Consider the following 25,101-nt stretch of genomic DNA (forward strand, 5'->3'; position numbering starts at 1 on the left):
TGCATTATCATGATAGAACTATAACTATAAATCGTCGACCAAATGTATAATATTTACCATAATTTTTTAACCGCAGGTCGCACCTGATTATAAAGCGCACTGCCGATGACCAGGTCTATTTTCATACAAAACGCGCACCAGATTATGAAGCGCATTTTGAAGGGGTCATATTATGATTTTTTTCTACATTTAAAACACTTCCTTGTGGTCTACATAACATGTAATGGTGGTTCTTAGGTCTAAATGTGTTGTACTGCATGGCTGCAGTATTTGTGACCTTAGGATGCAGGAACCAGGAGGAGGATTTTAATATAATTCAAACAGAGAGAAAGCAGTCTTGCACGTAAGAGTTCACAAACAATAGTCAAGCCTCGAGCACTAAGAAGCGCGCGAGACAGGCAAAAAGGTGTGGACCGGCTGCCAATCAACAGCAGGTGAGGAGAAAAACAGCGCTCAGCGGGCCAAGCAGGAAATATAACCAAAATAAGAGCACTGATAGGAAATAAACGCAAAACAAGGAAGCACAAACAGAAATGAAGTGACAGATCGTCACAAAATTTTGCATAAATTATGTTTTACAGACCATCTTCAAGCCGCTTTCTGACATTCTCTTCTGAAATGTGCTGTTTTGTGGTCTTATTTACGTGCTTCCACTTCGACAGCGTCTTATCATCATAATTTTTGCTGTACCGGTAGTTTTTACGCTTCCATAGCGAGTCTACTGACAGATAGAAGTTAGAACTGTACTATACTTTGTATTAGAAATGGCAACAGCGGAGGATAAATGCCCCACAACAAGAGGACAGAGAAAAAGAAGGAGCTTGTTGACTATGGCGCTGACTACAATGACGGACGTGTGCACATTTTCGTGACTTATGCACATCCCAAACACACATCAGCAGGTACCAATAGGTAAGACAAGTTGGTTTGGCATATTATTGCAAAACAAAACGCCAAATAACATGTCTCCTAAAAGATGCCATTTTGGGGTCCTTATACACACACGATAGTAATACCCGTATGTTGAAGCACAGTACGCCTGGCTACGGTAGCCGCAATGCTCCGCGTTCCATCAAGCGGTGGAGCTTGGTAGCTCACCAAAGTCGTAATAAAAATTTTTGACATATTTTTGTGTGTTGTTCTATATATTCTTAATGGAAAATCTAAAGTTTTGGTGTTGCTTGCTTACGGATACTTGTTAGCATAATTTATTGAACAGGCAGTCCACACGTATCTCTTATGTGTGACTGCCATCTACTACTGGTCACACTCATCATTACACCATGTACCAAATTAAATTGCTTCAAGGTCGGTAAGCACAACCAGAATGATTACGCACAATGTTGATTTTTGAAAAAATGAAAAGATTTTAAGTGCGCCAAGTCTAATTGTTAACATCATTTTTTCCCTCTAACTCCTGCCTTCATGTACTATCATTTTCTGGCTTTTCACTCAATGTTGAATAACTGGATGACATGCGTTGTCATGGTCCCCACAAGGTGACTAAAACAGCAAAATAACGGAAAAAAATAAGTTAATGTAATGATACACACTACTAAATTTCATGCACAGACAGCGCGGGTTTGATTCCCGGCCCCAACTCCAAGCCTTTGGATATGTCCACTTAAGGTCCCAAGTTTGGATGAATAGAAAGGTTAAATAAGGTCTAGCATGTGGCGTAAACACAAATCATGTGATTGACTTGCTGTGTTGACCACTGACAGGAAAAGACAATAACAACAAATGTGAATGTACAGTATGTAGTCGTGCAGTAAGGGTATGATTTAAGAGCAAAGAGACCACAAAAAGACATACCTAACACAAAGCACAGCCACTTTGAGAAGAAGCTAAAACAGACATGTTGAGTAGCACATCAACTAATACTTTAGTTTCTCAGAGTGAGAGCGAGAGAGAGAAACGGTGGACAACAACAATGGGGAGATTTATGAGCAGCAAGCAACAATGCATACCACAATATGGGTAAAAAAAGGGCACAGTCGGGGTGCCAGCTATGCTAATGTACACTATTATTATGTCAATGTACCTATTTATACCTTTCCCACTGCATCTTTGTTTCTTAGCTGTACAAGGTAAATACCCAGTTGTGAATATCTAATAGTTCAAGCTCTTCCTTCTTTGTACGAACAGTGGCGGTAAACACAAAGGGAAAAACACCAGGCAGAGTGTCTCTCATTCCGCCCCGGTATGTTCCAACGAGGAATGAGTCACAATTAAATACAAAATGTTCTCGCGCTCGTCTGTTGTCATCTCGGTGAGCAAGAGAGTGTTTTTTTGAGAAATGCATATTCCTTTTATAAATCAGACAAATGCCACGGAAAAGTGTGTCACTGGTTAATGGTTGTGAAAGACCAAAATTTCATCGACTGGTCCTCAGTCAAGTGTGTAGATGTCTGTAGTAATGATATAGAAATGGTTTGTGTGTGTGCTTTTGAACACACACATCTTTTCCCTATAAAAGAGAAGTTGAAGCCTTAAGAAAATCTCCTGGGTCAGCTGACCAGTGAGTTTAACGGTCAGACGGCTTGGATAAACACATTATGGGGGACAAAGACCGGCCCAAGAAGACTCATGAGGATGATTCCTAAACTGAACATCCTGCCCCTTAAGGCACCGGAGGGGACATAGATGAGGGGGGGAGGGGGGGGGGGTGTTAAAATCCTCCCCGACTTATTCTGAAGTGCCTGCCCGGCTGTGAATATCTCCCTTTCCCCATCTGTTCCCGATGGCACTAGCCTCCGCAGAGCTGCAGGGGGGGTTGTATTGTAGGAAAACACGGTTGGTCGGGGGAGGAAAAGGATTTTAAAACTGTCGTCCCCCCTGGCAAATTAAAATTCTAATTATCCTCTATTACAAGCCGCAAGTGCTCTAAAGCAGATCAGATACTGATGACTTCTGCAGCCAGTTGTTTGGCCGCTTTATTGAACAATAGGCCATAAATGTGTGTGTTGTGCATTGAGGTTTGACAATCAGGGAATTTTTGCATGCAAGGGGGGTTGGTGGGCTGGATTAAGATTAAAACCAAGGGGATGATGATGCTCTCTTTAGCCTTGTAAATATGTTTTTTTTGTTCCATTGTTGGCTTCTCTCCAGCAATGCGGTTGTTTTCAACGAAATTTGGTCATGTTTTGAAAGAGTTTCTTTTTTTTCTAGGTTAGTCAATTTATCCTACTAATCCTTTGGATCTCTAGCCATGCTGTTGGAATTAAGAGTGCTGTGCTGTACAGAGCAGTATTGTGAGATGACGGAGAGATAACAAGGTCCAAACTCAATTCGGGAAAATAAACAGGACTTTTTGACCATTAATAAAGCTAGATTAAAATATTCTGTTTTGTGACGTACTGCATCTTTAAAGGGCATTTTCTTCAGCGATTGTGTTAGAACTAGGCATGAACGATATGGCCAATTTTCTTTTTTAATTCAATCTACGATTTCTTCCGATTTTTTCTTCCTACATTTATAAACAAAACATTGAATACAAATGAAAAATAATTATAACGAACTTAAATATTATTTGATCATAAACTAGTAGTTTGAAATGGCACTGCATTAACTGCAATTCTATTTTTTCCAAATTGGGTTCTTTTTGTAACAGATATACATTAGACTTTGAATAACATCATTTTCAAAAAACCAAACATATAAAATTGAGCTATTGTAGCTAATTCTGGCACATTTACTGTCATGCTTTTGCTCATACATTGATCAATATGCATTGTTCTAATCAAATAAAGTTATTCAAAATAGAGCTCCCTATGGGAGGCAAAAATCATGTCTTGAATAAAATACTTCCGTAAATAAAAAATATAGCATTGAGTTGTCTCTATACTTTTAATGGGTGGCTAAAAGCAGGCTTTTCCACTGTTTGGGTAGTGTCTCATCATACATGGTACCTAGTGTAAATGATTCTATCACAGTAAACTGCTTTTTAGCTGGAGATTCTATGTTGTTATGTTCTTGATCGCCTTGTAAAGAGTTGCATTTCCCCCACTCTGCTGGTTTCAGATGCTGTAATAGGTTTGTTGTGCTGCTGTTTTTTTTCAACAAACTTTGCAGCGTGCAGTCATTTGTTCCATGCCTGTTGCCGCAAAAGAAAACCACTGACGACGCAATTCTTTTTCTTTTCTTTTTTACAACAAACGCATTAGCATTAGCCATGCTGTGCTATGTGTGTGAGAATCCCCATAAGGAAATAAGGGAGAGGGCGGAAGCTACGGAGGGCAAAAATTATGCTGGCGAAATTTATCGATACAATCGACTTTTTGCCCATGCCTACTTAGAATATGTCAGATAGTAAGGATATTACCGGTAAATGCTTAATGTTTAGGCAAGCATTGCCATGTACGTCATGTTAAGTCGGCGCACAGAAGGACACAAACATTCAACAGCTGGGTAAAAAAAAAAGGAAACGAGTGGATGGAAGAGAAAATGTGGAAAATACATTTTAAATGCTGTTATGTTTTCCAGTCGCGCAATGGAGGGAAACCTCAAATCCTTTTTCTGTAGGAAATACAGTAGATCCATCCACTAGGAGGACAAAGGGAGAAGGGACATTAGGATGACAAGGGACGAGCCGGCACATTTATACAAGGTTCATAACATTGCGAGTGGAGGTTGAAGGGAGTCCCATGGCACAAATGTAATCAGAGGCAGTGAGTTACGCCTCTCTTTGTTATATCAAGAACACAATCATAGCCAGAAATTAAGTTTCTGCCAAAACTGCAGTTCAGCAGCTGCGCTATTCCAAAAGAACCCAATCCCTCCCTTGCAGGTGATGCAAGCACACATACACAATACGTCCACCCAGGGAGAAGGAAGTCTCTAAATAGACAGAAACATCCCCCACCCATCCGCCCTTTGGTGTTGCAATGCATTTAAGCGAGCCACGTGTGCTGCTATTACGTCCCATTGTTCATGCCTACAGAGGGACGGGGCGCAGCGTTCCTCCCTTGAGAACAACAGACAGTTTTGCATTTGAAGGGTCAGATATGCATGCGAGGCCAAAGCGGTCGGGGGCAAGGGGAGGGGGGAACTATTGTGTGACCCCACTCTCCAAATCAACACACACACACACACACACACACACACACACACACACACACACACACACACCACTCTCTGACCTGGCGGAACAGATGGGATGATGTTAGTGAAGGCGACCAGTGCGTCCCCCTCTGCTCTTCTATCATCCTCATCACTGAGGACAGCTGGGAGGCAGGCATTCCTTCTTCTCAGTTTACAGGGGGGAAACAAAGGAGAGTGTGGGGGAAACACCCCCCCCCCTCCACACACACACACCCCTCCCTCTTTTGCACATGTGCATGTGGTGCAGCACACCACCCTCACCCCTCCCAAACTGTCAGTGCAACTGTGACAACTGCAGGCTGATCACATTTCAGACGTCAGACTCTGCCAGCTAGCAGAGCGTGAAGTCCCGTGTGCAGGACATTTGTTGAAGGTGAAAGACGGCGAGATAATCTGAATCCGGCTGTTTTCCCAAGTATAGCATCTTAAAGGGGAATTGCACTTTTAAAATGTTTTTGCCTATCATTCACAATCCTTATGAGAGACAATAACTCATATGTCTGTTTTTTTTAATGCAATCTAACTTGTAAATACATGTAAATAAAAGCCAGCTAACAATGGAGCTAATAAAAGTCATGATGTCATTGTGTCTATTGCGCCCATAAAACTAAAAGGAAAAAAAAACACCCAAAAAGCGCCAACAGTACTCCATTTACAATTTGTGACCTGAATATTAATATTAGGTATTAGCGATATTGTTATTATGCACGCTAATGTTAAGGACCTACATTCAGCGGCCCACTGATCACAGACCGGTAACTATCTTATGCTGCTATATTGACATCATCAGCCGGTGAGCTGATCCATCGCTTCTGAGCTGGTGAAAGTTAATTCTAGATTACAAATCATGTCTCTCATCTGTATAGCAGTACGATGTGGCCATAAACCAAGAAGTTGGTAAACTTTGACCGGGAAATGGTGAGAAAGAAACAAAACGACACTTCTTTTGCATATAAGAAAGAACACTTTTTTGGGGAGTCAGGATCCATTGTATTTTTCAGGGACCCACTCAACTCACCCTCTGTGGGTCCCGGGGACTTACTACATTGAAAATCTATCAACGTCACTCCACCAAATTTTTGTTTGATACAATCACTCGTCACGGCATTATTGTGAAGACTTTGAAACCAAAACACTGAGGTATCCCTTTGAGACACTTGTGATTTAGGGCTATATAAATAAACATTGATTGATTGATTGATTGAGGTATCTACAAAACAGTTACACCCCTAACATTAAGTGATTGTTTTGTTATGTCTGTGAGTAGTAGTTGCATTGTGATGCGTTTGTGAAAATATTGCGCCACCGTATGCTTAAAATGAGCCAAAAACGTAAATATTACACGTTATTATGAATGTACCATGGCTGTTACTACATTACATTAATATTTACAGTGTGTATATAAAACCTTTGTGGAGGTTTTTAGAGCGTCACATAGGCGGTGTACAGCGACTTCAATTGGCTTCATTGTTTGTTGACTTTTGCTAACATTTATTTACGATTTAGAATGCATTAAAAAAAGAAAAACATATCTGTGCTTTTCTCAAGCAAGTATTGTGAATGATAAGCAAATTATCCATCAGAGTCAACCAAGACTTGTTGGATATGGACAGTTGGAGATCATTTAGAAAAATACAAAAATGGTAGTGTAATGTGGTGAACAGATGATTCAAAAGCACAACACATCCTAGAAGTATTGATGGCTGATGAGTCATACCGTAGAGCTGTTTCTTCCTCTTAATTTTTCATTATAATAAACGGCACATAAATATGCCGTTCCAAAGAGGGAGAGATCATTAAAAAAATAGACTGCACTCATCATCTGACATCTGTGTAAGGGCAATGATGGTTTGCTGTGCAGACTGATGGCCGCCCTTTGAACGAACAACTGCCTGGCTAGTGGGTGAACAAATGGCAGCAACAGCAAGCGTTTATAATAACCCCTCTAACACATTGAGACTACAGTACACGACTGAGGAAAGTAACATGCTGCAACCGAGACACCAGCTCTGCAACAACCGTTTCCTTCAACATGCAGTGTATACTTAGTCGACCGCTTACCCCATACACCAGATGATTAAAAAAAACGTCCCTGTTTGTGTGTGTAGTAGGGCTGCAACTAACAACTAATTTGATAATCGATTAATTTGTCGATTATTACTTTGATTAATCGATTAATAATCGGATAAAAGAGACAAACTACATTTCTATCCTTTCCAGTATTTTATTGAAAAAACCCCAGTATACTAGCACCATACTTATTTTGATTATTGTTTCTCAGCTGTTTGTAAATGCTGCAGTTTATAAATAAAGGTTTATAAAAATAAAAAAAAATTACAAAAAGTAGCCTCTGCGCATGCGCATAGGTCCAACGAATCGATGACTAAATTAATCGCCAACTATTTTTATAATCGATTTTAATCGATTAGTTGTTGCAGCCCTAGTGTGTAGCTAAACAGGCAATGTCAACATATTTTTTTCGTGTTATATATGAATAACAAGTTCCCACTGTACACCAGGAATGTCCCTCCTAACATGAACTTTGGTGTCATATCACTGTCACTGGCTGGACATACAAGTTACTCATAGATATTATTCATCTTTTGCCTTATAGCATAATACATACTGTATATTTTTTGTCGATGGCATAATAACAGAACATTTATTCAACATGAACACTGACTTAACCAACACTCCATACAACATGCTGGTTAGACTATGAGGCATGAGTTGACAGCACAAAAAGAAAACAGGATGTGATAGAGACAGGAAATTAACAAGACGTCGACAGGAAATACTAAGTGTTGGTTAGGACATCCAGATGTAGAATTATCAGAAAGCAGCATAAAGCATGTACCATAAGTAGGGATGCAACGATAAACGGTATTAAAGGGGTCATGTTATGATTTTTTTTTTCTACATTTAAAACACTTCCTTGTGGTCTACATAACAAGTAATGGTGGTTCTTTAGTCAAAATGTTGCATATATTATGTTTTACAGACTGTTTTCTGACTGTCTCTTCAGGATATGCCTTTTTGTGGGTGGTCTTATTTACGTGGTTCTACTTGGACAGCCTCTTCTCCCCGCCATCTTTGTTATAGTTTTTAGCGCTTCCATAGCGAGTCTACTGACAAATATAAGTTTGAACTATATGCTGATTTGTATTAGAAATGGCAACAGCGGAGGATGCATGTCCATAACAAGAGGATAGCTAAAAAGAAGGAGCTTATTGACTACAGCGCGGACTATAATGGCAGACTCGCACTAAGACCTCTTGGTAAAACTTAACCATATATGAAGACATCCGCTGACAAGATAGGGCAGAAAACGTGACAGGATAGAGTCAATTCCAAACGGCTTGTTTGGCAGAAGTATGAAGGAAGGCAAGATTATTGTATAAATAACTCCACAATTTGATTTAAAATTTCTGGGATTTATGGGGATCACAAATACATACAGGACTGTCTCAAAAAATTTGAATATTGTGATAAAGTCCTTTATTTTCTGTAATGCAATTAAAAAAACAAAAATGTCATACATTCTGGATTCATTACACATCAACTGAAATATTGCAAGCCTTTTATTATTTTAATATTGCTGATTATGGCATACAGCTTAAGAAAACTCAAAAATCGTATCTCAAAAAAGTAGAATATTTCCTCAGACCAGGTAAAAAAAAAATATTTATAACTGCAAAACAAAATCAAACATTTGAAAATGTCAATTAATGCACTCAGTACTTGGTTGGGAATTCTTTTGTACGGACTACTGCCATCAATTGTATTGTACCATATGTCCCGGCAAGAAATCTGTGTTCAAAGAACTCCGGCTTATTAGTGATTCCCAGAGCCCAAAAAAAGTCTGCGGGCTATAGAGCGTTTTCCATTCGGGCTCCAATACTATGGAATGCCCTCCCGGTAAAAGTTAGAGATGCTACCTCAGTAGAAGCATTTAAGTCTCATCTTAAAACTCATTTGTATACTCTAGCCTTTAAATAGACTCCCTTTTTAGACCAGTTGATCTGCCGTTTCTTTTCTTTTCTTTTCTACTCTGCTCCCAACCCAGGGTGGACCGCTAGCCTGTCCATCAGATGGGGACATCTCTACGCTGCTGACCCGTCTCCACTCGGGATGGTTCCTGCTGGCCCCACCATGGACTGGACTTTCGCTGATGTGTTGGACTTTCACAATATTATGTCAGACCCACTCGACATCCATTGCTTTCGGTCTCCTCTAGAGGGGGGGGGGGGGGGGGTTACCCACATATGCGGTCCTCTCCAAGGTTTCTCATAGTCATTCATATTGACGTCCCACTGGGGTGAGTTTTCCTTGCCCGTATGTGGGCTCTGTACCGAGGATGTCGTTGTGGCTTGTACAGAGCTTTGAGACACTTGTGATTTAGGGCTATATAAATAAACATTGATTGATTGATTGATTGATCAATGCGGCGTGGCATGGAGGCAATCAGCCTGTGGCATTGCTGAGGTGTTATGGATGCCCAGGATGCTTCAATAGCGGCCTTTAGCTCATTTGCATTATTGGGTCTTGTTAGGATCCGCTGCTCGGATCAGTTTGTTTACAGTTTAGTGTCACGTGTTTGTTTGTTTCTGTTGCCATGACGGCAGATTATGCTCAGCTGCCTCTGGTTAGTGTTCGGACGCTCACCTGTTGTCCGGGCACTAATCAGAGGGCTATTTAGTCTTTGCCCGGGCAGCACTCTGCCTGGCTTCCTAATTTGCTTACATGCAACACGTATCGACCTTTTTGATTCTTGCTAGCTTTCAGGCTATGCTATTATGCTTGCTAGCTCCCACGCTAGTCGTTTTTGTTTTTTTCCTGTCCGATTTAGTTCCTGAAATAAATAATTGTCCTACCTGCAAGCTGTGTCCGAGCCGTCTGCATCCTTGGGAGAACACCTCGCACCTCGACGCGACCAGGTCGTTACAGTAGGAAGCCAGCAAGAAGAAGTTCTCTCGCAGCGAGCATGTCGGAGGAGATGGACGAAGGTGCGTGGATGGTGTTGCGAGCGATGGAGGCGGAGACTCTCCGCTATTCCCCTTCGGAGCGCCAGGACCTGATATGGGGTCCTAACGGAAGGTTGGTCCCAATCCACTCCGTTTGGCCCGAGGACATCGCCACACCTCCGCACCACCGGACGCGTCAGCGAAGACGGAAGCCGCCAACGAGGTCTTCACTTCGCTGCAAAGACGCGCCACTCCCACAGACTCCTCCACCGGTACACAGTAAGCAATATTCAGCCCAAGATTCCCCTCCTCAAATGTTTGGCAACCCAATTGACCACTTTGCCAAACATTTCACCGATTGGGCTGTCAGTCAGCTAGAGACCCACACGGATGACGTCATCCCGCCCACTTTGGATGACGTCATAGACAAAGACTTTTTTAGACATCATGTCAATTCTTCCTGCCAGCCATTTTCTAGTGACTTTAATTCTGCAATAAAACATTATCAGGACATTTTTGTGAAATATAATTCTAGTCAGTCCCGGTCACCTGATTTTCTAGCTCCACCCCCAGTGACTATTGCTCCGCCCACTGCACATATTTTTTCCCCCTGTGCTCCCACCCAGTCTCAAGTGGGGAGTAAGAAAAGACATTTTGGACAATTTAGAGGAGAGGATTCAGCCCTCCCCCGGACCTCCCACCACCCACCCTTGAAGACGGTTCCAATCCGCAAGGAGCGCGTCTGGGATCCGCTTTTTGAGGGGGGGGCTAGTACTGGGAGCTGTGCGAGTGGGGTGGCACAACGGCGTGCTAAGCCGCAACCTCCTGCTCGGCCACCGCCACCTGTCCTTCGGCCTGCTAAGCCGCAACCGCCAGCTAGGCCACCTGCACCTAAGCTAGCGCCAAGGCTAAGGCTAGCACCAGCTCCACCACAGGTTCCAGTACCTGCACCTCGGCTGGTTCCCACACCAGTACCTGCACCTCGGCTGGTTCCCAGACCAGTACCTGCACCTCGGCTGGTTCCCACACCAGTACCTGCACCTCGGCTGGTTCCCCCACCAGTACCTGCACCTCGGCTGGTTCCCCCACCAGTACCTGCACCTCGGCTGGTTCTCGCACCAGTACCTGCACCACGGCTGGTTCTCGCACCAGTACCTGCTCCACGGCTGGTTCTCGCACCAGTACCTGCACCACGGCTGGTTCTCGCACCAGTACCTGCACCACGGCTGGTTCTCGCACCAGTACCTGCACCACGGCTGGTTCTCGCACCAGTACCTGCACCACGACTGGTTCTCGCACCAGCGACTCCGGCTGCCACCACAGCGACTCCGGCTGCCACGACAGCGACTCCGGCTGCCACGACAGCGACTCCGGCTGCCACGACAGCGACTCCGGCTGCCACGACAGCGACTCCGGCTGCCACGACAGCGACTCCGGCTGCCACGACAGCGACTCCGGCTGCCACGACAGCGACTCCTGCTGCCACGACAGCGACGACAGCGACTCCTGCTGCCACGACAGCGACTCCTGCTGCCACGACAGCGACTCCTGCTGCCACGACAGCGACTCCTGCTGCCACGACAGCGACTCCTGCTGCCACGACAGCGACTCCGGCTGCCACGACAGCGACTCCGGCTGCCACGACAGCGACTCCGGCTGCCACGACAGCGACTCCGGCTGCCACGACAGCGACTCCGGCTGCCACGACAGCGACTCCCACCGCTTCCACGGCGACATCTCAGCGACCTCGAGTGGTCCGGCGGCGCAAGCAGAAAGCAGGTCCCCGCATGCAGCCCTCGAGGACTCAGAGGCTGCTGAGATTCTGGCGCCACTCACGCCCACCTTCTCGGCGGCCACGAATGTGGCCTTACCGTGGTCGCCCGCCTCGCCCGCCTCGCCAGCGGCGGCGGCGTTCCATTCGCCGCCGCCACCTGACCCTTCCCCGGTGGATTCGGGGACACGTGGCCTGGCGACCCACCACCAAGTCACCCCCCCGCCCGCCCTTGACTCGTGAACTATTGCTTGTTTTTTTTTTTGGGTTCCAGTTGTTTTTTTTGTTTTTCTAGGGACATCTGGAATCTGTCCTTTTAGGGGGGGGTACTGTTAGGATCCGCTGCTCGGATCAGTTTGTTTACAGTTTAGTGTCACGTGTTTGTTTGTTTCTGTTGCCATGACGGCAGATTATGCTCAGCTGCCTCTGGTTAGTGTTCGGACGCTCACCTGTTGTCCGGGCACTAATCAGAGGGCTATTTAGTCTTTGCCCGGGCAGCACTCTGCCTGGCTTCCTAATTTGCTTACATGCAACACGTATCGACCTTTTTGATTCTTGCTAGCTTTCAGGCTATGCTATTATGCTTGCTAGCTCCCACGCTAGTCGTTTTTGTTTTTTTCCTGTCCGATTTAGTTCCTGAAATAAATAATTGTCCTACCTGCAAGCTGTGTCCGAGCCGTCTGCATCCTTGGGAGAACACCTCGCACCTCGACGCGACCAGGTCGTTACAGGTCTGGTGTCTTTCAGCTTCTTCTTCACAATACCCCACAAATTCTTCAGGTCAGGGGAGTTGGCAGGCCAATCGAGGACAGTAATGCCATGCAAAAGGATTCCCAACCAAGTACTGAGTGCATTAATTGACATTTTCAAATGTTTGATTTTGTTTTGCTGTTATAAATCTTTTTTTTTTACTTGGTCTGAAGAAATATTCAAATTTTTTGGGATACGATTTTTGAGTTTTCTTAAGCTGTATACCATAATCAGCAATATTGAAATAATAAAAGGCTTGCAATATTTCAGTTGATGTGTAATGAATCCAGAATGTATGACATTTTTGTTTTTTTTAATTGCATTACAGAAAATAAAAAACTTAATCACAATATTCTAATTTTCTGAGACAGTCCTGTATAAGCAGGTACCATTGAGTTAGAAAAGTTGGTTTCGCATAATAGGTCCCATAAAATGATAACAGCTGTAAAACTCCCGACAGTCAGTATTACTGTTTTGAATTAAAATTATCACCAAAAAAAGATTGATAATTGTAATTTGATAAACTCAAAGACTGACAGGTGCCAGCTCGCTTGCCTAAATGCTAACATGAAAACAAGAGACAATGACGTCTTTCCCCATTAGGGAACGACATGCCCCAATCTAAACGTATACAAACACAATGCTGTGTGAGCAACTAAGATAGTCAATAGTGCACATTGAACCTACAAGCTGTGAAAGACTGAACATTCTGTACTCCAACAAATACGAGACAGAGGTGTTTTTACCTTACGCGGAACAGAGTAGGACGCCACAATGCCCGCACTTACACACTTTCATTTAAATAAATCTTGAACTGCTACAATACAAACCAATATTCAAAACAGTAGCTTAGTCATTAAAACACTAAATACTAAGACTAAAACACTATCAGTGAAGCATAGGAAACCCAAAAGATGCTAAATAGTGTGTTTTCTAACAGTGTTTCTATTTATTTTAGTTATTTAAAAAAATATATTTTCAGTTTCAGTGTGTGTATAGGTACATTTTGAGCACATTCAACAACTCTGCAATAACAATAATACTTGTGATAATTACATTTGTGTATGAATGGATTGATGAATGATTGGAGGATTAATGTGTTTTGTTGGGTTCTTATTTGGAATCCTATGATTTGCCTTCCAGAAATAAATAAAAATACCAATAGATTTTATTCGTTACGCACTTTTATTTAAATTAATCTTGAACTGCTACAATACAAACCAATATTCAAAACAATAGCTTAGTCATTAAAACAAAATATACAAAGACTAAAACACTATCAGTGAAGCATAAGAAACCCAAAAGATGCTAAATAGTGTGTTTTCTAACAGTGTCTATTTATTTTAGTTATTTAAAAAATATATTTTCAGTTTCAGTGTATGTATAGGTAAATTTTGAGCACATTCAACAACTCTGCGATGATAATATTTGTGATAATTAAATTTTTGTATGAATGGATTGATGAATGATTGGAGGATTATTGTGTTTTGTTGGCTTCTTAATTGGAATCCTAGGGTTTTTCAACCTACACAAAAACATACAAAAAGGCACCACTTGAACAGTCAGTTCCAAAGAACCGGCTGCACTCTACCTACTCAGATGACAGCAATCAACAGAAATGCAGCAAGATAGCGCATGTACAGGCCAGCCCTTCCAGTCAGCTCATTATCAACCTGTCAGATGGGTGGTTAATTTCATGTACAGTCATCTGACTACAGTTTGTGCCCTTATGCAGTATGGAGGGCCTTACTTTAAAGGAGTAGACATACTTTATGTTAAAAGCTTCCAACAAAGCTGATGCTAGACTAAAACTAAAAGCCATATGGAATGATTAATCGATTGCTAATGTAGAGAATGGTGTGCCATGGTATTTCTTAAAGGGACACATTGCAGTTCTGTAGTAGTTTGAAACACATTGTGCATACCTACCACTAATGAGTTATGTGGGCCAGAGAATGTTCACGCATACAAAATATTAAATCTCATTTGAACAAGAATGGGTCTACCGAAATGGCAGCAGAAGAAGCTAGCTATATGAAGCATTAGGACTGCTCAAGGCCTTGGAGAGTGTGGATGTGTAAAACATTCAGTGTCAGGGTCTGGTGTCTTACTACGTAGGCTGGTAACTTGTTTGAACAAGTTGCTAATGTTGACATAGAGTGGCATCTAACGCCATACCTCTACTGTTACAGTGAGCCTGTGAAGAACATACTAAATGGAGGGTGGACTTCATCCCGAATGGATTTTATGAATCAGAAAATGATAAACTAAGACCACACAAAAGAGAAACCCAGAAACATAATGACAAGTATAAGAAAAAAGACCAGAGGCAAGCGCAACAGAATACAAGAGAGAGGCTCGGGGATATATATAGCAGCTCATTAGTCAGAGATGTCTTCTGCTCAGCAGGCTGATTCCTTAGATGACGCCCTTTGGAAATTATTATAACTGCCTGGTACTTCAACCACACACAATTCGCCAGAAAAACAATTTGAAAACTAACTCTGCACAACCTCCTCCTTTCCTCCTTGATATATACAAATACGGAGCCACTGAAGCACCCGCCAACATAACACGCTTCGCAAGACGCCTGACAGTCTGCCCACCAAATTAAAATGTGATTAAGATTATGTTCCAAAAATGACATCCTATGGCAGCAGGTGACCAACAATAACTCCCATCTGGGATCTGCAACCAGTAATAGAGCTGTCTGTTTAAAGCAAATAAAATGGTGCACAAGGCGCCTGTCCAGTAGCGATATCTGTTTCCACGGAGCATTTTGTCATCTGCAGACGTGTTTGAATGTTCCCTTAAGGGACGGATTGGCTGAAAGAGCTGTTAAGTGACATTGGATGAGAACAGAGAATTATTGCCGAAGTGATAAACACACGTAGTGAAAGAGTGAAGCTGAAGAATTGAACTCGACTGCCCTTAATGGTCTCTGGTCTCAGCTGGGTAAAGGCCTTAAAGGTAGAAATGAAAAAGACGAGAGATTTGGGGGGAGATGAAGGGTGGTGCTATGTTTCACTGCAGTGGTAATTGCATGCTGGTGATCGAGTGGGGCTACAGCTTGCAGTGGTTTGGCCTGTGGCTTCTAACACCCCCTGAAAGCCCTCTTTGTTCTCACATTTCATAAAGCTGGCCAGTAGTCAGCGTATTGCCTTACTCCGGCGTGACTACAAACCGCCAAGCTAACAGGACTTCAGGGAGTAATCCTCTACAATTAATTGCCATGCAACTATTGTTCCCAGGCTTCACTGTTTGTTAAAAACTGTCTCCAGAAAGGACTAGAAAAGTTGGGTGTGCAAGAACACATGCTCTGATACTTTGTGTATTGTATACACACTTTTTTGTCTGGCCACAGAACAGTATATGTATCTTTTTTAAGGAAGTAGGGCATGGCTTGTTGAGAAATTTTCCTCTGTGGTTGAAGGAATGATGCTACGCAAGCTTCTGCAGACTAGCGGTACAGTGTTTTTAAAAAGAAGAGGGAGTTGTCAAGCATTTCCTTGAACAAGTCAAGATTCAAGGAAATGCTAATATCTTTGAGTTGACACTACACACCGATGTGAAGGCAGTGGGAAATGGCATCTTGAGTGCATTTTCTCAAAAACAAATTACAGAGCATATTACAAGTGCCACGATCCAGCAACTTTCCCACCCTATGACGCCACTTTTTGCATGGTCCCAGGCATAGCCATTTCCTGTTCTCACACATGAACATAATATATAAACACTAGCGCCACGCATAGCCCACAACAGGGGACTTCTGGTGCTGGCTAACATTTTCCAAAACAGCTGTAACTCTACTTCAGTGGAGAATGTTTTTAAACGGGTATTGTTTATAATGTTACCAGATCCATAAAATGTGCCTTTGCCCTGCTGACAACTGTCTCTGTTATAGCAGAAAACAAGGCACGCCATCATTTGAATATAACCTTTTAGTCACCCAGTTGCGTCTTTGTTCTTGCAGCTCTGACTCTATGTCTAACCAATTTCCTGTGTAACAAACCGCACATACAACCCGCTAGACATCAGTTCTACAGATGCATCCTTAGTTGGATGTCATTTAAAAAGAAACACTCAGGCTATCTACATATACCAACTTCTTGTCTGGTGAAAATAAAAATATCAAAAAGCGTGAAACATATGAACTGACAAATGACAAACCACCACCACATGTGTGGGACTCTTTTATGCAAATGACTGATAGAACAGTTTAGTTCCCAATTCTAGTCAAACCGCACACTGGTGTTTAGTTTTGAAGGGCCTGCAATACGCCTGTCAGGAGTGACAACATTTTATATTCATGAAAATTTCCAGAGCAATCTCCATCCCTGAAATCTGTCAAGGGATTACCTGTGTGAATTATGTATAGTGAGAAGGAGGCCATCTTTAAGAACATCATTCAAACTGCTCATGTTCTCTTCTTCCATCTATCACTATGAAGCATTAAATTATACTGTGCCTCTAAATAACAGGTTTTCCCTCGACACATATTTTGGTATTATGGTATATTATCACTATTGTGCATTAAATGTGTTAAGGCAGAGTCCTAAATTACCTTGAAGGGAATTTTGACGTTGTCTTTTGTAAGTGATGTTTGGAAGAGTCAATGGTCCAAGAATAATGTTCTTATGTGGTGACTTTAATATTGACTTATTGAACCCCAACAAGCAAAAGTCTATTGATGACTTCATTGATACAATGTACAGCATCAGTCTATATCCTAAAATCACAAAGCCAAGCAGAATCACAGGACAATGTGCCACGCTTATTGATAATATTTTTACCAATGATTTTGATAATAACACTACAAGTGGTCTACTTATAAGCGACGTTAGTGATCATCTGCCAGTTTTTACAATATATGATGGAAACTACAAGAAGAACATGGAAGACAAAAGGACATTTCGAAGACTATGCACAGAGAAGAGGATGACTGCCTTCAAAATTGAGCTACAAAAGCAAGATTGGGACAATGTGTATAATGAAAAAGAGGTTGATGAAGCATATGAACATTTCTTAAACAAGTTCATAATACTTTATGACAAACATTGTCCATGGATACAACTCAGTAACAAGCAGAGAAAGAATAATCAACCATGGATGACAAAAGGATTAAAAAATGCTTGTAAGAAGAAGAATACACTATATAGAAAATTTATAGAACAAAGAACTATAGAGGCAGAAATTAAGTACAAAAAGTATAAAAACAAGTTAACAGACATACTACGATCATGTAGAAAAGAATATTACAGTGAATTATTGGACAGGAACAAAAATAATATGAGAGCAACATGGGGCATCCTCAATAGCATTATTAAAAATGGAACTAAGAGGGACTACCCTCAATACTTCTTAGATGAAAATAAAAAAAATGACAACATAAAGGAAGTAGTTGAAAGCTTCAATAATTATTTTGTAAATATTGGACCAAAATTGGAAGAAAGGATTCCAGACCCAGTTCCAATTGAGGACTATAATGATACCATAGAGCGAAATCCCAACTCCATGTTCCTCAGTAATGTGACACAGGAGGAAATAGTTACAATCGTGAAAAAATGTAAATCTAAGACTTCAACTGATTGTAACGGAATTGATATGGAAACGATAAAAAAGGTTATTGAAGAGATCTCAGGACCATTAATGTATATTAGTAACCTATCATTTCAAACAGGTACATTTCCAAACAAAATGAAAATAGCTAAAGTTGCACCAATTCATAAGACTGGAGACAAACATCAATTTACAAATTATAGACCTGTTTCTGTACTTCCACAATTTTCTAAAATCATTGAAAAACTGTTCAATAACAGATTAGAAAGTTTCATAAATAAAAATAGAAAACTCGAAGAGAACCAATATGGATACAGAGCTAATGTTTCAACTTCAATGGCTTTAATTGAAATTACAGAAGAAATTACCAATGCAATAGATAGTAAAAAATGTGCGGCAGCGGTTTTTATGGATCTAACTAAAGCATTTGACACAATTAATCACAATATTTTAATCAAAAAACTAGAACGATATGGCATCAGAGGGTTAGTCTTAAACTGGATAAGAAGTTATCTAACGAACAGGAAACAATACGTGAAGCTAGGCGAACACACGTCTACAACGCTAAATATATCCTGTGGTGTACCTCAGGGATCAATATTAGGACCTAAATTATTCAATCTCTATATAAATGACATTTGTAAAGTTACAAAAGATTTAAAGTTAGTATTATTTGCGGATGATACAACAGCGTTTTGTTCAGGAGAGAACACACAGGAGATAATACAAATAATAACAGAAGAAATTAACAAATTAAAAAGATGGTTTGACAAAAACAGACTATCGTTGAATCTTAGTAAAACTAAAATAATGCTATTTGGTAACAGTAGAAGAGAAAGTCAAACACAAATACAAATACACGGAATAGAAATTGAAAGAGTAAACGAAACCAAATTTCTAGGTATAATGATTGATGATAAATTTAACTGGAAATCTCACGTAAAAAAATACAACATAAAGTTGCAAGAAACACGTCAATAATGAATAAAGCAAAACATGTTCTAGACCAAAAATCCCTTCATATTCTCTACTGCTCACTAGTGTTACCATATCTGAGCTACTGTGTAGAAATATGGGGAAATAATTACAAAAGTACACTTCATTCATTAACGGTGTTACAAAAAAGATCAGTTAGAATAATACATAATGTTGGATATAGAGAACATACAAACCCTTTATTTATTGAATCAAAAATACTGAAATTCCACGACCTAGTGAATTTGCAAACAGCTAAAATTATGCACAAAGCAAACTATAACCTGCTACCCAAGAATATACAACAATTCTTCTCAAAAAAAGAGGAGAAATATAATCTTAGAGAAAAACGTAATTTAAAACATTTGTTTGCACGTACAACACTTAAGACCTTCAGTATATCAGTATGTGGAATTAAATTATGGAATGGATTAAGCAAAGCAATCAAACAATGTACTAATATGATACACTTCAAGAAACTCTTCAAACTTAAAGTGTTTACAAAGTACAAAGAAGAAGAACCATGACAAACATTCTCAATTTATTTCATCCATCCATTCATTCATTCTTAAAGTAATCTTACTTATCTCATCATATGAAATATGACTTACTTCACCAATTATTATTATTAAATTCTTACTATTATTTATTTATTTATTTTTATTGTGATTACTTATGGAGTTTATTGTGAAAAAATTGTGAACAGGAAGTGAACAAAAAGTTTTGCAACTGTTATGTAAAGAAAGGGGGTAGGATTAAATAAGCTCTGCTTCTTCCTACTCCTTTTCGAACATGTTGAAAAGAAACTGGAAATTGTGATGTATCATGTTGTATGCTTGCATGTTCGAAATAAACTCAAAACTCAAACTTAAACTCAAACTCTTTTGAGCTGTGGTGTCCCAAGGAGAAGACAGACTGGTCAAAGGTCATTTGACATTCACTAAGTAACCACATACTCCACTATAGCCTACTTTATCCTGTTCCGTAAAGTACTAACTAGTAGTACAACTAAGGACTATTTTGACTAGTCATGGACTACCCTAATGGATAGTCGACTAATCGGCTGATGAAGTATGAACCTATTCAATGGCTCTAGTTTAGCCATCGCCTTTTAAATTCAGCTTGAGTTATTTTTAAATAAGGGATAACTAACAATAAAGATCACTACTTCATTCAGAAATATTTATTTATACTGTAACTGTGCTGGTCATTTGGCTGCTACAAAAACAATAACGCTAAAACTTTTGTCCATTTTAAAGCAAAAACATGCATATTGCTAGTAAGAACAAGGAAACTATTTGTATGTAAACAAAATAGCAGAAATCAAAACAAATCAATACCAAAGCTATCTACTGTAGCTCAAAAAGAAAAAATAATTTTGTGATGATTATGTGTTTAAAAAGATGCACACAGGTATATGGACAAAGTTTAGCTGATGATAGTTAAATATTTTTTTTAACACAACTTCATGTCTCTGTTTTTAGCTAGCTAGCTAACAGGCTAACTATCTCACAGAGAGAGTCGTAGATCGCATCCTCCAGATGTCCAACAAGCCTCCACTTTAAATGCTTCCTCATCTCAGACGTACTGCCATGAAACGCAACGTCCACTTTGGCGTGAAATGTTTCCATACTTTTCAACCTCAGTATTGTTGCCAGTGGCCGTAGCCATTTTTCTCTTCCTGTTGCTGCTTGTCACTGGTCGCACTGACTCAAGAACGTTCGTTTCTGCTCGGAAAAACACGATCAATGACGTCAACGACTATTAAACTTTATCGATTTTTGTCGGTGAATTGTTGCACCTCTAGTAAAAAGTATTTTGCATTTTATTTGATAATTGTTCAGTTCAGTTCATTCCAGTTTCATTTTATTTCGAACATGCATAAGATACAATGTACTGCATCACATAGTTCTAGTTGTTTCATTACAGCACGTCCGAAAAGGAGGAGGAAGAAGCTGAGCTTATTTAATCCTACCACTTTTCATACTATAGCAATTTTATTCCATTTCCTTGTTCTCTGTAACAGAACAGTGAATAAATAAATAATAAATAAATAGTATACCATAGTAAGTAAACAAATATTATATACATGAATAATCTTTAGTTTAAAAAAAAAAAAGGGTTCAAGATCCATCCATCCATCCATTTTCTACCGCTTGTCCCTTTCGGGGTCACGGGGGGTGCTGGAGGTTCAAGATGTTCATCATAATTTTGTTCTGTGTACTTTGTGAACACTTGTAGTTTGAACAGTCTCTTAAACTGAATCATATTGGTGCTTTGTTTGATTTCTTTGGTTAATCCACTCCATAATTTAAATCCACATACAGATATGCTAAAAGTTTTAAGTGTTGTGCGAGCATACAAATGTTTTAAATTAGATCTTCCTCTAAGGTTATATTTCCCCTCGTTTATATGCATTAGATGAATACAACTTTTAGCAGTGGCGCCAACATCTTGCAAAAGCGTGAGAAATTAAATGCTTTACGCCAGTTTAAATATCAAGACTTAGATTAAAGTACCGGTAATAATATTTGAGCTTAAAATGGCAGTTACCACTTGATGAATCCAAGTCCTGTAAGTAACAGGCGGATCCAATGTGTCCTGCACGGATCTGAGCGCACACACACAGCACGTGGCCTGGGGATTTAAGGATACATTTAGCTGGACTAGCTTAGCAGTGTATTGGACCCTGAACGTGACCGTCAGAGCTGCCCCTGTGGGCTCAACATGAATCATGTGTTACATAAGAGATGCAAGAGACTTGGGTGCCCCCGCCCTCTCTATTGTTTTGTTTGCACACTTATACACACATATACCCACTTATGTATTCAAGGTATCTCAAACAAAATGTAAACCTATTAGCACTTTCAACACACCCTACAACACTTTTAAATTCACACATGCATGGTCGCCATGAACCTAGCAGCAAGGACATCTGGCACATTTCACAAGCAGGCGTTGTGTGTGTGTGTGTGTGTGTGTGTGTGTGAGTGTGTGTTTCTGTGTGTGTGCAGATGGCGTGTGCGTGTGTAGGAGGGATAGCTGAAGTGGAAAGGAAGCTGGCACAAGCAAATGGTTCCAAGTACGTCAACATTGTATTTTTGTGTGTGATACAAACCTGTAGTGCTTGTTAAAAGCAGATTAGATTACGGTACCTTCTACTCGCGAAACAAATCAGAGTTAAGTATACAGCAATATTTGATGATGAATTAACTATTTTCCTCCAACTGAAAAGCAAAAGTTGACCCGGAGGTTGGTGCAGGCTAATAACAAACACTTGCTCACTCTGCTAAAAGCTCTCAGAGGACATGAACTGTCATAGCTGATTAAAACCTTGTGACAGCAACATGACTGCAGCAGACAAAATTATCCCCGCGTCCCACTCAATATTGCAGGGCACTGTTGTGAATCATTAGGCCGATGAACAGACCCGAGGAGTGGGAGGGACTGCAACCTGACCGACCCAGGGGTAAAGGAAGACAATTTAATCTGACCGACCTGCAAGACGAGCGGAACAAAACCACAACGGAGTCGATAGAACCAGGCGAAGGAGGCAATTTACTGCGCGTGCCTTGTTTTGGCGAGTTAAGAGTGTTTGCGTCTTACCCGATGCGCGGCCATGAGGGAGCACAGTGAAGAGGAGGAGGAGCGCAGGGAAGGCCAGCCTGCCTGCGAGGGAAGAGGAGGAAGAGGAAGGGTCTCTCGTCTGAAACGCTACCATTCCATTGCACATGTTTTCCTCCGACGGCCGGCGAGAGTCCTCTACGGCTTAACCTGTCTGTGCCGAAGCGAGAGGTAGAGGAGAGGGAGGGAGAGCATGGATTACTATCCACAGTCAGCATCACATTACATAACCAACAACAACAGACATGCTGTAAAAAAAGGGTGTAAGCCATAGTGTCACTGAAACAAGCCTTCTCTTTGCAAACAGCTACCTAATGAGTGGCAATTTGAGTTCCTGTCACTGTCGATTCCAACACACGGGCAATTTCTTGATTTCCTTTACGAAAACCACCGGTAGCAGCAACAACACGGCAAAAAAAAAATCGACTTTCTGTCCATGCTCTTGGCTTCCAACCAACATCTAAATAAAATTGTTCGTTAATGCCCTGACGGAGATGATGCAACAGGAACACACTTCCCTGCTACTAATGAGGCAATACAGAAGGAAACTAGGTAAAAGGGCTGGCCGGTAAAAGGATAGCAATATACATAGCAATAGACACGTAATCTGGGGGCGGCGTGGTTCAGATGGTAGAGCGGCCGACCAGAAACGTGAAAGTTTCTGGTTTGAATCCAGCTTCTGCCATCCTAGTCACTGCCGTTATCTCCTTGGGCAAGAGATTTCACCAGCCACACCTTGTGTAAATGTAGCTCATACAGTATGTAAATAATGGGTTTCTCAATGTAAAGCGCTTTGAGTCACTAGGCGAAAGGCGCTATATAAATATAATTCACTCTAATATCAATAAAAAATGTGTTTAATAAAAAGTACAATTTATATATATTTTTTTCTTTGTCAGAACAAACAGGAAGTGGTGTAGCAAGGTTGGTTGCATGAACAAAGGCACTCGCTAACTAAACATAGCAGGAAGTGGTCACTGATCAGTGGGAGTGACGCACTAACAGCCAATCAGGTAACAGTATCAAATATCACGCTTGGTTGCGCCATCTTGGTGTGTCGCGGTTGATTCTTGGCATGGAGTGAGAAGAGAAAGTAAAAATGAGTGCTGAAGAGGGTGACAAAATTGTCGATAAAACAGGTAAAGTCACCTCGACAGCATGGCAGTTTTTGGGGGATTTTTAAAAAAACCGGACCGCTGTCACACAGAGGCGCTCGTACTCAGTAATAGCACACCACCTTAGTCGCGCTCACCCTTGAGCTCAGCCGGCACTAAACCTGCAGAAAATAGTTCTTCTCAGGTTTCTCTATGTTTATATTTTCACACTTTGCACTATTTTGTTCTACTTTATTAAGCATTTCTTACATATTCCTTATCTTTGCACCTTACTTTTTTTGTTAAGTCTTCAATGTGATTTTTAGAATTTTGTTTACATTGATTGAGTGTTTTGCATGCTTGTGTTGACATTTCCTTTCCTTTTTGCCTTGATAGCTGAGGGGATTATAATCAGAGGAATGTTACATTTGAAATAAAAATGTTTACATTTAATATATTTTTCTCCAGGTCCTTATTTACGATTACTATCAATATTTTTTACGACTTATTAAAATCGACCGATATTAAAGGCCTACTGAAATGAAATTTTCTTTTTTAAACGGGGATAGCAGGTCCATTCTATGTGTCATACTTGATCATTTCGCGATATTGCCATATTTTTGCTGAAAGGATTTAGTAAAGAACATCCACTATAAAGTTCGCAACTTTTGGTCGCTGATAAAAAAGCCTTGCCTGTACCGGAAGTAGCGTGACGTCACAGGTTGTGGAGCGCCTCACATATGCACATTGTTTACAATCATTCCCACCAGCAGCGAGAGCGATTCGGACTGAGAAAGCGACGATTACCCCATTAATTTGAGCGAGGATGAAAGATTTGTGGATGAGGAAAGTGAGAGTGAAGGATTAGAGTGCAGTGCAGGACGCCAGGATGTATCTTTTTTCGCTCTGACCGTAACCTAGGTACAAGGGCTCATTGGATTCCACACTTTCTCCTTTTTCTATTGTGGATCACAAATTTGTATTTTAAACCACCTTGGATACTATATCCTCTTGAAAATGAGAGTCAAGAACGCGAAATGGACATTCACAGTGAATTTTATCTCCACGACAATACATCGGCGAAACACTTTAGCTACGGAGCTAACGTGATAGCATCGTGCTTAACTGCAGATAGAAACAGAAGAAATAAGCCCCTGACCGGAAGGATAGACATTCTACTATCAGGAGACACCGAACCAAACCCTGGACCTGTAACCACACGGTTAATGCTGTCACGCCTGGCGAAGCCTAGCAATGCTGT

The 25,101-nt window shown here is 40.9% G+C and overlaps 1 protein-coding gene across 1 annotated transcript in view; it reads right to left on the reverse strand.

Annotated features, from left to right (window-relative positions):
* susd6 (sushi domain containing 6) overlaps window positions 1–25,101 on the reverse strand; it is a 64,305-nt gene that overhangs the window by 19,032 nt on the left and 20,172 nt on the right. Inside the window, exon 2 of the mRNA XM_062034749.1 lies at window positions 22,729–22,900. Coding sequence (XP_061890733.1) covers window positions 22,729–22,855 — 127 coding nt within the window. The 5' untranslated portion in view covers window positions 22,856–22,900. The remainder of the gene's footprint in view (window positions 1–22,728; window positions 22,901–25,101) is intronic.

The sequence above is a fragment of the Entelurus aequoreus genome, linkage group LG23, assembly GCF_033978785.1.
Source record: "Entelurus aequoreus isolate RoL-2023_Sb linkage group LG23, RoL_Eaeq_v1.1, whole genome shotgun sequence".
NCBI classification, from domain to species: Eukaryota; Metazoa; Chordata; class Actinopteri; order Syngnathiformes; family Syngnathidae; genus Entelurus; species Entelurus aequoreus.